The following is a 14,875-nucleotide window of genomic DNA, read 5'->3' as shown; positions in this document are numbered from 1 at the left end:
ATTTTTAAAGATTTAGTGCATCTATACAATTCTGTTACATATACTAGAAAACAAGCCATTTGCATTCTTATCATTTTAGAACAACGCATATTATTTGCAACTAAGTGGATGTAAGAAAGAAGTTACTAACCTGCTATGCAAATGAAATTGTCTGGTTTTGTTTATCCTGTTTAGTGTTGTTTATTAAACTCCTGAAGTATTCATACTACTGAAGTGGAGTGACTTTATTAAAAAGATGCTACATTTTACTAAGCGGATACTAACAGCAAAAATATTTCACGTGGCTTGGGTAGTATGCAGTGTGCATGGGAAAGATCTTTTAGATTGCTTTGGAAAAACTGATTAATTTGCTTGATACTGATAATACAACCATGTGGAATGATTCCACATATACCCATCACAAAACTAACGCTATCTTAAGACTGCCTTTTGCACCCATTTTCTGCTTTATTCCCTGACACAGGTGTAAAAACATTCTTTATTAAGAATCCTTTGCATAATATATTTGGCCACCATACTTGCACACATCCAGTACGGGAAAGAAAAAACAAAGCTCACTTGCTTCTTCCATTAGGTGAGAAGTCTTGAGCAACATACTCTTCTTTTCAGTGAATTGGAAAGAGAAATGAAAGAAAGGTGTATGTTCTAAGAGCTGTCATTTTCTTGTATGAAAAAAGGAATTTTCAGGGATTTTTATGTGTGGAAAAAGGTCTGAGTGTAATCCTTTTTACTTTCAGTGACCTCCAACTATATGATTAATGTAAGTGTTCTCCACACAAGTTTTTACTTCTCTAAAAATTTCCCACTGCTGATAATGCTAGGTCAGCTTTCCTGACACAGGCTACTTACTAAGAGTTTCTGCTACTTTTATCATCACATTGCACAGAGTTACAGCGATTAGGTTTTAAGAGGAAACACTTAAACAAAAGTTTCCTGGAAACTTCTCTGGATCTGAAACTGTTACTGCATCAGTATTGTTGAAGGTGACATAGAATAGCAGCAAGGATTCTTATTTTGCTTGGGCATCACCATAGTTGAATAAGAAATGTTAATCTAAAGCTGCAGGAAGAACTTCTGGTTTTGTGAAACTTTGTGCACAGAAAGAGAGGTGTTTGCATGTGCAGGCAGTGTTTGCTGCCCAAACAACTGTTCCCTGTTTCCACTGGGAGAGGTGCAGGGAGATAAATTTTGGTGTATGAGGTGCTGTCTTGAAATAGCTTGTGTAGCAGAGTTTGGGAATCCCTTGCTTACAGCTAATTTAACATTAGTCAAGCCAGAGAGAGTTTGAAGTGTGTATTATCTGGCAAATGCACTAGATCTTAAAAAAGAAAAATATTCAAGGGCAAATTTGAATTTATTTTTTCCGACATTTTCTGTGACACAGGAAATACTTTTTAAAAATTTGAGACCACTTTCTGCTTGTTTCTTCTCCTGTAAAGTATCAAGAGCAATAAGGCTTAGTTTTCCTTTCAGTTAGAGAACTATAGTAGAAAGGATTGACAAGGTACAGTGTGCTTGTTTCCATGTGATTTTAAGCATTCAAATGCTTTTTAATAGTAGATTAGCGAAACAGGTGTTAATAAAAACAGCTCAAAGTAGTCCAGTCCAAAATGATTTCTCCATTGTTGCTTCTGTCTCAAAGCTTTCTTCCTCAGAAAAAAAAAAGGCTAGAAAAATATTTCAATACTTTTTAAAGAATAAGCTGAAACCATTCATATATACCAGAAGAGCATCAGTGATATTCACTCCCTCTAGCCACCCCAAAGGAATTCCATTTTAAATTGTCTTAAACCCCTTCCTTTTTTAAAAAAGTAAATTCCTACATCAAACTATATTCGTTTCCATTGGCAATTTTTAAGCAGGATGAAGTGACTTGAGGGGAGACTGTTCTTGGCTTTTGTGAACTTTTCTGCTTCGTGGTGTTGTTTTAATGTAGTTTCGTGGATTTATTTGTTTTGGAGTTTTTTTAATGTATTTCTGAATTTTCCTCCTGCCATTATGTTAATGAGTTTTGGAACAGTATGAAGCAAAGTTTCTAATGCTTGGAGCTTTAATACTGCTTTTTCACATACAAAGAAAGCCCAGAAAGTTTGTGTGTCTGACTCATTTCCAGAGAGATTTTTTCAGCTTGAAAAATTCTTCCTTGATTTTGCTAGAACGTGACTTTGATACCCCAGAACCTGGTGAGCACATGTATATCTTACAAAGCTAAGAGAAACTGAAAGTATATTGGAAGATGAGTAGAATTCAAAAAAGGTCGGAACAAATTGGAAAAATAAGATGCAAAGAATGGGGTGAAATTAAACAGACAATATATGCAAGGACACACAGTAAGATGGTGATCAGGTTCACAAATAAAAGATGCCAAACAACTGGCTGAGCTTAGATACAAGTCAACAACTAGCGAGTCGTTGTGAAAAAGGCAAGCATCTTACTGAGAATATACAAACAGGAGGATGGTAAACCTGCATCTACATCCTTAGTTTGTGTCTAGTTTTCAGTATTGTAGTTAAACACTTGATTCAGTATAAAGCATCCAAATGAGAATAAAGAGAATAATGGGTCTCTAAAGCATGATCTACAAGGAAAGATTGTGAAGGAATTCATGTTGTTGAACTGAAACAAAATATGAACTGAATATGTAAGTATTCAACTACATAAAAAGAAAACTGTAAAGAGGAAGGGGCTTGTGCGTTGTATTAGTTTTATAGGGCAAGAACTAATTACCTCAAATTTTATCACAGGCTGCAGAGTTAGACATTAAGGGGCAAAGACTTACAATGGAGATGATAAAGCAGTGGAATGAGTTGCTGTGGAGTCTCTATATTTGCAGTCCTTTAAGAACAGGTTACACAAACATCTGCAAGAAACATCAATGTAGTGATTCTGCCTGAGGTTAGGTCCTTCTCTTCATATGGTCTATGATTAGACTAGCAAGTGCAAGCTGTCTAGGAGGAAAGGGAGAGGAAACAAAACCTTCCCTACAATTGGAAGCATGTGTGAACTCATTTTTAAAAATATAAAATTAAAGCCAGATAGTCACTGTAGTTGGTTAGTAATCACTGGTATACCTTAGATTGACTGTTCTTAAATTCAGTAATTCCTAACAAAGTAATCTTTCAGATGTTTTTTTTTCTTTTCTACTACAATTCAAATTGGGGTTTTGTAGACATTTAAGTTTATTAGTTGTTATTTCCCAAAATACTGCACAAATAAAGATTACTGTAAGGCCCATTATATGGGTATGTCTACCAGATTCTCTGTCCAAACAGGTACATCCACACGATGTGATGCAGACCACTGGGAAAGTGCCAGCCAAATCCAACAATAAACAGCTATGTCTATGCTGTAGTGCCCTTGAGCTCACTCAGCTCCACTGTTTCTATTTATGCTGCCTCATGTGATACCAGCATAAATATCTTTGCAACATATTCGTACGCTTTTCAGCTCAGAGCTGATTTAAGCTTGCAACCGTGGTGCAGACATGCTGTAAGTAGGCTTATTACTTTAACTTTTGTCATGTTAAATATAGGATATGTTTGTCTTGTCTCTCTTCAGGAAGACATCTTTTAACAACCAATGAATAATCAACCCAAAATAGATGAGGTTAAGTTGTGCTCATTTTATCAGTATGTTTAATTATTTAAATTGCTAATTGTCATTTTAATATGTGCATATTGGGGATAATGAAATCTTATTGCTTTCACAACTGAAAGCTTCTACAGCTTTTTAAGTAATTTTTATGGCAATTGGCTGGTGTTATAAATTAGATTTTCAAGTATTTTGATTATGAAAGGGAAATGGAGTTCAGTTAACTCTAATCAGGGTTCCTGCCTGCTGACCTGGTTACCTGTACCACTGCTCTCTGTCATCCTCTAAACATCTGTTCTTTGACCCATTTTCCTTGCTGAATTTGTTGCTCCAGGGTTAGTTCTCATTCCTGTCCTCCAATACTTAAGGAAATAATTGACCTCTTAAAACAAAATAAAAAAGTTATGTTTGAATTTCCTAAGCACTGTGAACACCCTATAACATAGTATAAATAATGAATGGAATGGAGTTTCAAAACTACTGTTTCTGCACAATTTATATTGTTTGATTTGACAAATGCTAAGCCTTATGAAGATTTCTAATAATGATTGTCAGCTTTTGCTGAATTCAAAAATTGAGAAAAGGCACTTAGATGTGAAATTATAAAAGTATATTGTACTTGACAATACCTACTCTTATAGATAAAAAGTTTAAAAAAAAAATTTGCTGAAAGGCATAAATTAATTTCAGTAACTACAAAGGACGTTCAAATTGTAAAAATAACAGAGGAAGTAAAAGCTGTCTGGCATGCCAAACAGACTTTAATGTGATTATTAGGTGCAGGTTTTTTAAATTAAAGGCAAAGAGATCTCAGATTTCATACTTGTGAAGTAATATCATTCATTTGTCTTACAGGATTTAAACTGATTCTGTTTGCTCCTGCAGGCACTAATCTCATGCATTTGTGTTGCAGGAACAGACTGATTGGGATTTGCTGCTTGTGTAGAAAAACACTAAGGTAGACAGCAAAGCAATAGACAGGTGGTTATATTTGAGCAGACATTCTGAATGATCATGAAACCTGAAAGCATAAGGTTTGGCGGGGTGCTTATTTGGGGGGGTGATATCTCTTGTTGTCCTGGTTCCAGCTGGGACAGGGTTAACTCTCTTCCCAGTAGCTTGGGGGGTGCTGTGTTTTGGGTTCGGTGTGAAAGGAGCGTTGATGGCCCATTGATGCTTTGGCTGTTGCTGGGGGATGCTTGCACCGGGAGGGGGGAGCACAGCCGGGGTGGTGGACCCAGCTGGCCAATGGGGTATTCTATACCATGTGACATCATGCTCAGTATAAAAACCAGGTGGGGGGGGCTCGCCCCCCGTTCGTGACACGCGGTCGGCGGTCGGTGAGCGGTTGTGTTGTGCATTGCCTGTTTTGTGTATTCTGTTATTGTTGTTGTTCTCATTGTTATTATTACTGTTCTACTTAGTTTTATTTCAATTATTAAACTGTTTTTATCTCAACCCGGGAGCTTTCCTACTTGTGCCCTCCCAATTCTCTCCCCCATCCCACCGTGGTGTGGCGTTTATTTTTGCTGGCTGGGGTTAAACCACGACACCTGTATGTCAAAGCAACAGTTTCAGCCTTTAAGTCTGACTGCAAGAGTTCATACTCATTGTACTTTATATGCCATGCTAAAACAGATTTCTTATTTTTGACAAATGCAAGCTCATTACCTCGCCAGCAAGAAAACATCTATATGAGAAATGATCCATATGTAGAAGTTCATTAATTTATTAGGTTTTTTGTTTCTGGAGATTGGTTTCCTAAGTCTGTTTTACATTTCGTGTACTGTGTCTGTGTTAACTCAGTTACTGTCCTCTCCAGTTGTGGATATTCTGAAACATTCACCCTTAGCAGCTTGCATATATTTATGTAATCAATAGTTCTTCCAGTTGCTTATTGAAGTATAAAGACCTAGCTCTGGATCGAGGTCCAAAAGAGGTTATGAATATCTAAGATGGGATTTAGATCATATGTAGGTCATGTAGATCCCTCAATCTGAGAAGGAAATCTTTGAAACACCTGTGTAATCCCACAGACACACCAGAATGTCTCTTGTAATACTTGGAGGGGAGGAAAAGGTGGTTGCTGTTTACAGTTCCCTCATGGCACTAAGTTTTCTTCTATGCAGTTGTACACTTGCCCCTACAGTTTTTGCAGAATTGGGCAGCACTATGCATCTTATACCCAAATGCAAACCGGATTGATTTCCTTCTCGTGAAGCATGACCAGAGCATTCATCTCACTTAAAGGAGGAAGTTTTTTACAGAAAACAATGGGACACCAACTTTTAATTCAAATAGATGGCATGTGGGGTGGTCAAGCCAGTGCTGCTGCAATTTCTTGAGTGGCTTGAATTAATGTAATGTCTCACATACATCCTGGTGAGCTGGGTTTGAATTCCATTGCAGAATTCAAATCTTCTGACTCTCAGGAAAGGTAATGCATTTTGCATCAACAGTCACGAAATAAGATGTCCAAGTAGTTGTTGCAATGAGCATTTGAGCCAAACTCCTCTCTTACATGAGTGCCCGTAGTATTGAGCTAAAGGCTCTCAAACATGGATTTTAACAAAAGCAAACAAACAAAAAAGCTTAGTATGAAGTCTCCAACATCATGACAATTCTAGTTGCTGAGTTCTTCCTCTTTCTGTGGCCTGAAAAAATTCTTCTGCTGCTTTAAATTAACTATTTGGGCACTTAAACTGGAGAGAGGCTGGTGTTCTACATCTGGTAATTTAGGCCAAGTTTGCCTTTTTTGCAGGCTACATCTTAAACTGCCTTATAACTAAACTCACAGTTGTTTTGGGGATTTCTGTTGAGGTAGTTACCTCTTCTCCATCTGCTGTGGCAAAGTTCAGAATCACACATGGCTTCAAAGTCCGTAGCCATAAGAAAACTCTACTGTTGCCGGCTGCAACTGGTTGGTCTAAGCAAATTCAGATAAATTCATAACATATCTCTCAGTTCTTTCAAGAATAAAATTGTCCTTAAAATACTCATTTGCTATGTTAGCATTAAATTCAATGTGTAATTTACACAGTGGATAAAGACTAGTTACATTACATACTTTTGAGAAAATCAGTAACAATCTACTAAGCAAACTGCTACAAGTGGTGCCAAAACAAAAATGCATCTTCTAATTTGAAATACTTCATTTCAAGAGATCTACTAAGTTGCACATAAGGATACTTGCAAAAAATGGAGACTGATTTGGCTTGATGCTTTAGTATTTGAAGTTTCATCAATCTGTTAAAATTGGAAGATGATTTTAGCAGTCTTTTTAGTGTATGTAAGGGAAGGCAGTTCATAAAGCAACAAATTTTGAGTATGTCGCGTGAAAATAAAGGAATGGGTCATCATTGTTGTCTGACTTGGGTCAAACAGTTCTTGATATAGTTGTGGTTGCTATGAAAAAGCTATTCAAATCTAGATTAGAAGAATAACTCAGGGTAGCAGGTAGTATTTTGGTTCTAAGGGGAGAATTTCAAATTTAGCAATTTATTCTATGCTGTTCTGGAAGGTTAGATCTGCAAAAAAACTACTACTTTGATAAAGCCAGGAAGGCATTAAAATCCTTCTGTCTGGCTTTCCTTTATGAGAAAAATGTGATTTTTATCTCACATTAGCCCCAAAGATTCAAGAAATTCCTCATTGCTGCTTATTAGGCTCAGCTACTCACAGGCTGTCTCCACATTATATTTTTCCATAATTCCACAGATCTTGGCATTATGCATGACATAACTGACAGGGAGCATGCAGGAAGATAACAACTGGGTGAACAGAACACTGCTATTGGGATAGCAAATTTCTGATAGCTGATGCTGAGAAACTGTGGCAGCTTTAGTAGGTATTTAGAGGACTTCTGCTCAGGAAGATGCTAAGAATAGTAAACAATTTTATCAGGACCTCCAGTTTTCAGCAGCACAATAGCATGTCATCCTTCTTTGCAAGAAGGTTATATACATTCGGGAAACCAAGCCACATGGGTTCTCTCTTCCTCTACAAAAAAACCCACATTATTTTCTCAGAATGTTGTTAGAACCCAAGAGATTTGTACTTCTGTAATCAGCTGGTGCAATCCTGATCAAAATAGTATCCTATTCAGAGAAGGAGGGTAGATTGTTGCATACAGAAGATTGCCAGAAGACAGCAAAACGGCAAAGGCTTCAAAGTCCCATTGGCGTGTGCCCTGCGAAGCTAGGCTGGTCCTGGTGCTGGAGGGGTCAGCTGAAGTGATGGGCTGGTGGCTGCTGCTGTGGGAATGGGGAATTGCTCTCCTCTTCTGCAAAAGGGCTGTTTCTCTCTGTTTTTTATCAGTAGGATCACTGTACCTGACTTTACAGTTTTTCCCTCTAAGTCTGCCACAATTCTGTGCATTTTTTATGCCTGCCTTCCCTGCAGGATGAAACGTAGCCTCTCATTCACGTGATAGCAAAATTTGCTTTTGCCTATGGTACTGATAGTCTTTTAAGCTGACTCTGAATAATTTTTTTTTTCTCCTGTATGTCTCTGAAGCATTGATTGTTCCATCTGAAAGAGGTGGCAGGTGTCCAGGGTAACAAGAGATTTAACATCTGGATGGTCACGATGAGGAATGTTTTTACTGCTAGGTGTCTTGTTGAGTAGCAACTAGTCTTGTGATCTGGACTAATTGTCAGCAGTACAGGAGGAAACCAGCTCTGTCTGGCTTTCATCGCATAAAATCATCCTACTAATCCCACTTGCTTTCAATAAAACCTTTTTGTAGCTGAAGAACTATTGAAACTGAATTCAGAAGGGAGTTCTCAGAAGCAAACTGTTCCTGGGGCTTCTTTCTGTAGGTCCCATAGTAAGATGGTTTGATTTCTACTTCAGCAATTTGGTTGCTTGCATCCAACATTTTTTTTTGGTCATCTTTCTCTGTCTAAGAAAATCTGTTTCACTGTGCATGTGATTATCTGACTTTGTGACTTCTGTTATCCCTTGTGGACCACAGGGTTGCCTAGGTTATTCGGGTGTAAAAACAGCAAGGTTTAAAGTTGATTCCTATAAAATAATGCAGTGTGTCTGTTTAGCAGTACAAATACTTGCAGGAATGTGAGATCTGCCCTCTTCTGTTTTAGATCAATTTCACAGTCTTGATCCTTATTATTTAAGGTGTCCCCAGATGCAGGATTTCTTAAGGGCTGGCTAATCTCTGATGAAAACTGTTGTCAATAACAGCAGGCTTTTAGCATGACTTTTCACAGTAATGATAAAACTCATAATTTAATATACATGAAAACTATAATTTTAAAGCATTATGCAGGAACAATCAGCAATAATAACTAGAAGAGTAATTCTACAACTGCTTCATACTTTGAATAACAGTATTTTCAAGTATGTTATCTGTTACCTAATGAAAGGGTAATAATATAAGCAAGTTGTTATAAGAAATGGAGTAGAGAAAGCAATGGCGCAATTTACGTTGCGTAAAGAACTAGCTAGTAGATAACACTACTCACCACTGGAGAGGAAATTTAAATTTATATTAAGGATCTCTCAAAGTATGGAGGAACTGGCACCAGAAAAGACTGTAAATTTGAGTGGCAAGAGCAATTATTAAACACAAACAGATCAAATTGAAATACAATTTCATATGTTCCATAGGTTGGATTCCTAATAATCCTTAGTAGTTTGATACTGACATGTTATGATTCAGGCCCTATGTCGGCATCTTTAATGGCAATGACAGTTGAAGCTGATGGACAAACAAATCTTAAGTCTAAATAAGTGATACCTGAACTTGTAAGTGAAAAGAGCTGGAGTAAACATGAACTTTACATAGCACCTGGAAAAGGACTTGCAAAATCATCTGTATGAAGAAGAAAGCTGACAAAAAAAAAAAAAAGAAAAAAGGAGAATAATAGACAAATAATCTTCTCATAAAACCTATGAATGATGATAGTAAAGCTGTGAGTAAGAAGCTTGATGAGTTGTCAAACTTAGGTCAACTCAAGGTGCTTGTTCGGTGTTTGAAATTGTAGATTTTCAATATCTAAACCATACGCACAGTTGTTATCCAGCTTACCTGGTGAATGTTCAAATTGAAAGTCCATCAAAATATGGACAGATATCATAATGCCTTCAAAAGAGAAAGTCTCGGAAATATTTGATGTAGTAAATGGAGTAATTTACTACAAATGCTACATCTGGGTTCACCAAGTTGTTATGACTGAAGTTACCCAAAAAAAAGATAACCTAAGGCAAAACTGTTACTTCTGAACTTTTTGCATGTAGGGGGAAATGTGAAATGCCATTAGGATCTAGAAATAAAGCAAAACCCTTCACTGTTCTAGCTGGTTTAGATTCTAATTCGATTAGATGTAATATGCAGCAAAATTTATATCTATTACAGGATACCTACACTAACCTAATTTGGGAACGTCTGTCTTGTAAAGGAAACCTGAATCCAGCATACTGATTTGCACCACTTCCAATGCAAAGTTTATGTTGCATGTGTAGACTCAGTTTGAAAGATAAAACAGTAATTGCCAACCTCCGAAAACGTCAGAGGTTCAACATAGAGAAAACTGAACGTTGGCATTGGAGTAGCAACTCGGTATACCTGTCTTTGTCACTGCTTGCAACTTATTCTGCGCTGTTTGGTTCAGGGAATCTCTTTTCTCTTTTTTTCCTCTCTTGGCCTTATGAGTAGGCTGTAAATCTTTGAAAGAAGTACTTAAGAAATAGCAAAATGGTTTAGAAGCAGTTTTCTGGAATACATGAACATAGATAAATAATGCCTTGTCATATTCACAGTGAATCCACTGCATCATTGCAGCAAGCTCTAAAGAATCAGCTGCTTGTTTGCATGACAAGTTCTTCTCACTCTTTTCAAAATAATTAATTATAATCCAGTTTACATAACATAATTTCTATTTAAGAGATGTAGAGCAGGACACCACTAAGGATCCATTCTGTTCAGCAGTCAAGAACGGATTCCCTTCCACTCAGCCTTTTAAAGCATTGGCCCTATAAAGAAAAGTATTGGCCCTATAAAGACACTCTACTAATAATGGAAATGGAACACAAACATTTTAATTTCAATTCTTTTAAACCATAAACTCTTCAAGAAAGGCAATTTCTGTTAGTGGATCACCTGTTTGAAGGAGGATTGTTAAAACAGCAGAGGTCTATGCTGTGGCTCTGAAGGTCTAAATGGCTCATATTGTGAGTAAATATGATCCCATGTGGAGGAGTTTCTGACTTTGTAGGTGATGTATTTTTTATTTTTGCTCTGGGCAGCACACTACCAAATGCCTTACATTAAACGGATGTTAACATCTGAAGTCCCAGGCTCAAATAGCAGGAAACGCAGGCTACCCATCCTGGGTAGTATCAGTTCTGATTCAGTACGTTGCCTGTTTACATGTTAAGTTTTATTTGATTTGGGTGGCTCAGGCTACTTGATTTCAATTTCTAGCTTTTTCACAAAGACCTCATATTCAAAAATAATGAAATTGAAATCTGGTATTAATAAAACATTTTCAGTAATTAAAAAGTGTGTATATTTCTTTGATTACTACATTTTAAAATAATTTTACATGGTACTTGAATTTTGGACTCTAGATCATTTGATATAACACAGCTGCTAAGTGACTAAAAGGATCTTAATTTTAAATGAAGCCTGTCAATTGTTATCTATAGTGAGGACTAGAAATTTGGGATGGGGAAGCTCCTCGCTCTGGGTGCTGAGAAAGCCTGTTTGTTTCCTTACTTAAGTAAAAATGAAAATGCTAAATCTGGTGTTACTCTTCTCCCAGGACACAAATTTCGGTATACATGGAGAGGTTGAAGCAGGCAGCTCTCCATCCTTTGGATTCTCATGTAATAAACTTTTTTCCTGAAATGTCAGGACTTAGGAGGTGTCTTTGCTGATCTTTGTCAGTCAAACTGTTACATTTTATTTTGGGGCTGAATGCCAGTCCATTAATGTGCTTCATCATCTAGACCTACATGGATTATTTTCTTCTGTTGTTTAGTATTGAGAAACTAACATCTAGATGATAACTCATTTGTTTCCTTTTTCCCCCTCTCCTTGTGGTATTTTTAGGTTAGAGAATTAGGGTTTAACAATGAAAGAAAATAAAATTTGAATATAAACTGTGAGGTATTATGGTGATAGTAATAGAAATGTGTAGCATTGCTTACATTATTTTAATGTTAGGAATGTTTTAGAAAGGACAAAGTCTAGAAAGTTATTTTTTGCTAGTTTGGGATCCATATATGAACAAAGCTGGTAAAAGAACATCAGCCTCACCGTATTTAATATATGTTCAATGGTGATATTTTGCAGTAAGCTGCTAATGAATTCTTCAATATCTTCAATAATGCAATTTTTAATAGTCCTTTTTGTTGTTGTTGTTTTCATGCAGGTTACGATGAAAGCCAAACAACTGAAGGATTCTGTTACATATACACCAGGTGTGTGCTACTGGATCCTCACTGATTGTCCCGGTTTTGGCTGGGATAGGGTTAAATTTCTTCCTAGTGCTGTGTTTTGGATTTAGTAGGAGGAGAATGTTGATAACACACTGATGTTTTCAGTTGTTGCTAAGTGCCCTCCTAGTCCAAGGACAGCTCCCGTGCCTACTGACTGAGCTAGGTACACAAGATGGGAGGGAACATAATCAGGACAGCCAGCCCAGCTGGCCAATGGGGTATTCCATACCATGTGACGTCATGCTCAGTATATGAAGGGTAGGCGTGATCCAGGAAGTACCGATCGCTACTTGGTTATCGGTCAGCGCGGGTGGTGAGCAATTGCATTGTGCATCACTCGTTTTGTATATTCTATCATTATTATTTTCCCTTTTTCTGTTCTATTAAACTGTCCTCATCTCAACCCACGAGTTTTTCTCACTCTTACCCTTCCGATTCTCTCCCCGTCCCACTGGGGGGGGGCGGGGGGAGTGAGTGAGCGGCTGCGTGGTATTTGGCTGCCTGCCAGGTTAAACCACAACACTGATGCTTATAAAAAGCACTGTATTTGGATTATAGCTATGCAAATACAGTGCATTTTGTACCTTTCAGGGTATGCTTTGCAGAGAGGCTTTTGCAACCTTGCCTTACTTTGAGCGAAGAGAAGAACTGAGGGGTATTCTGCAAGAATGTTTCCCTTTAGCTACATCCTCCCAGGCTTTCTTACTCAGTTTATTGTGGGTTTTGTTCATCTGTTCATGCTGTTCTGTTATGCTTGTTTATATCAGTGTGGTAATTTACTAGTACTTCACATATACCAGATAAGCATTGGTGAAGTTCATTGCTTCATAACAAATACCCTAATTTCTCGATAAGCATTTTCCTTAAGCTCTTAATCCAGAAGAGCTTTTTCTCCTCTCTGCACTATGCCAGGTACCTTTTATTTGCGGGCAGTTCCCTGCTTGTTTGTGGTTTGTTTTATTTTTTTAGAAGTGTAACAACAATACTTCTAACAGGTATCATTAGGCTCTCCGAGCTTAAAACACTGGCCCAGAATTCCAAGAATGTCAAAGTCAACGTGAATTTGCCAGACCACATAATCACCCAGCGAGAAAGGGAGGAGGAAGAGGAAGAGGAGGAGGAGGGGAACTACGATCATATCCCAGAGCAGATGGATGTCCAAATAGATCAAAAGGAGACCATTGCAAGTGAAACTAGACACCGCAAACGAAAAACTATCAAAGCACCTGAAATGACTCTACCAGCAACGAAAGAGGTACCAGAAGAGAAGGGCAGAGGAAGACGCCAGAAAGATTTTGATAACACTGAGCAAGAGGAAGAGAGTGAGGATGAGAGCAGAAAAAGAGAGAAAAGCCGTGCCCCAGAAGAACTGTGGACTCAAAATCAACAGAAACTTCTTGAAATGGCCTTGCAGCAGTATCCAAAGGGAACATCGGATCGCTGGGATAAAATAGCAAAATGTGTTCCTGGAAAAAGCAAGGTATGCTTAGTTTCGTTTGAACTACAGTATAAATTGAGGGGAAACATATTTTCTACCAATTTATGATTACCTTAAGAACTGAGGGTCCATGCAGAAAGGTGAGGTCTTTACTTAGCCTATCAGTCCAGACATAATTGACCTAACGAGCATTACTGTCATCTTTGTTGTTTTTATTTAAAATATATTTTCATTTAATTTAGTTTGTTTGATCTATTACAGAAAATGCTGAAATAACTCCTGTTTCATTTAAAATACCTACCTCTCCTCTGCCTTTCAGATCTTCAATTGCAGGACAAATTAGATTTTAAAACAAATTTTGATTCAAAGTTAGTAACCAAATGTTGGTGAGCTGCTTTGCTTACACTTTTACAATACCTTTCTCATCTCAATGAACAAACAAAATAAGTAATCCATCTGCAAGTGTTAAATGCTCAATAATCTATCTAATGTTTTTGTAAGTATAATCTTTTTAAAATAGAGTTTGTTGTCATTGATATAGTTGGTCTGTGTTAGATTCCATTATAGTTGTGATAGATTAGTGTGCTTGCTTCAGTCATTGTAGCTGCAGAGAATCCTAGTTGTATTTGTGCCAAAACCAGCGTGAGAGAGCAGGAAACGTGGGTGGGGGATCTGAGCGTTTCTCTGGCTGTGAAGCTGTTCAACAGTATCTGGTGTCAGTAGGTGCTTTAGTGACCGCAGAGGCTTGTCTTTAACAGGGTAACCTGTCTGCAGCGTGGCTCATACCAGAATAACTGCTCTGAAACAGATATTACAATACAACTGTTTAATAATTGCTTTTACAGTCATTGTCAAGAAATACTGGGAAACTGTTTTCCTGGGTTTGTGCACTCTTTAAAGAGAAGAGTTAGCCATTAAGAAACGTAAATGGAAAGTTCATTTTTTCTAATCTGCTCTGCGCTAGATGTAGATTCTCCTTCTGAAATTCAGTGCGCAACTTTAAAAAAAACCAACCAACCAACCAGACAAAAAACACAAAACAAACATACAAAAACCCCCCCACAATCCCCAGAACCTAGCTCTTCTTCTAGAATGAGGTAGCATGTATAGAGTTAAAGCAATACTAAAATATCAAACTTTAATTAACACTTCTGTTTTGCCTTTTAGGAGGAGTGTATAGCAAGATACAAGTTGCTTGTTGAACTGGTACAAAAGAAAAAAATGGCTAAAAGCTGAATGTTCTGAATAGAAGAGATTTAGCTCATCTTTGTCAAAATGGGGGTTAAAATCTCATCTGCAGGAAACTGCATTTTTGTACCTCAGTATTTCTATGCGTCATGTGCCTTAGTAAAAGAAAATATCAATAAATCTTATACCATCCTA

General features: G+C 37.4%; 1 protein-coding gene across 2 annotated transcripts in view; it reads left to right on the top strand.

Moving 5' to 3' along the window:
- The window catches only part of DNAJC1 (DnaJ heat shock protein family (Hsp40) member C1), a 112,773-nt gene extending 97,898 nt beyond the window's left edge, over positions 1 to 14,875 (top strand). For both annotated transcript variants that reach the window (XM_075143928.1, XM_075143927.1), the window contains 3 exons: positions 11,988 to 12,036; positions 13,050 to 13,534; positions 14,660 to 14,875. In XM_075143928.1, the coding sequence (XP_075000029.1) occupies positions 11,988 to 12,036; positions 13,050 to 13,534; positions 14,660 to 14,728 (603 nt within the window). In that variant the 3' untranslated portion in view covers positions 14,729 to 14,875. The remainder of the gene's footprint in view (positions 1 to 11,987; positions 12,037 to 13,049; positions 13,535 to 14,659) is intronic.

This window comes from Calonectris borealis, chromosome 2 (genome assembly GCF_964195595.1).
Source record: "Calonectris borealis chromosome 2, bCalBor7.hap1.2, whole genome shotgun sequence".
Taxonomy (NCBI): Eukaryota; Metazoa; Chordata; class Aves; order Procellariiformes; family Procellariidae; genus Calonectris; species Calonectris borealis.
The sequence above is the reverse complement of the archived record's forward strand: the minus strand, read 5'-3'. Positions and strand labels throughout refer to the sequence as shown.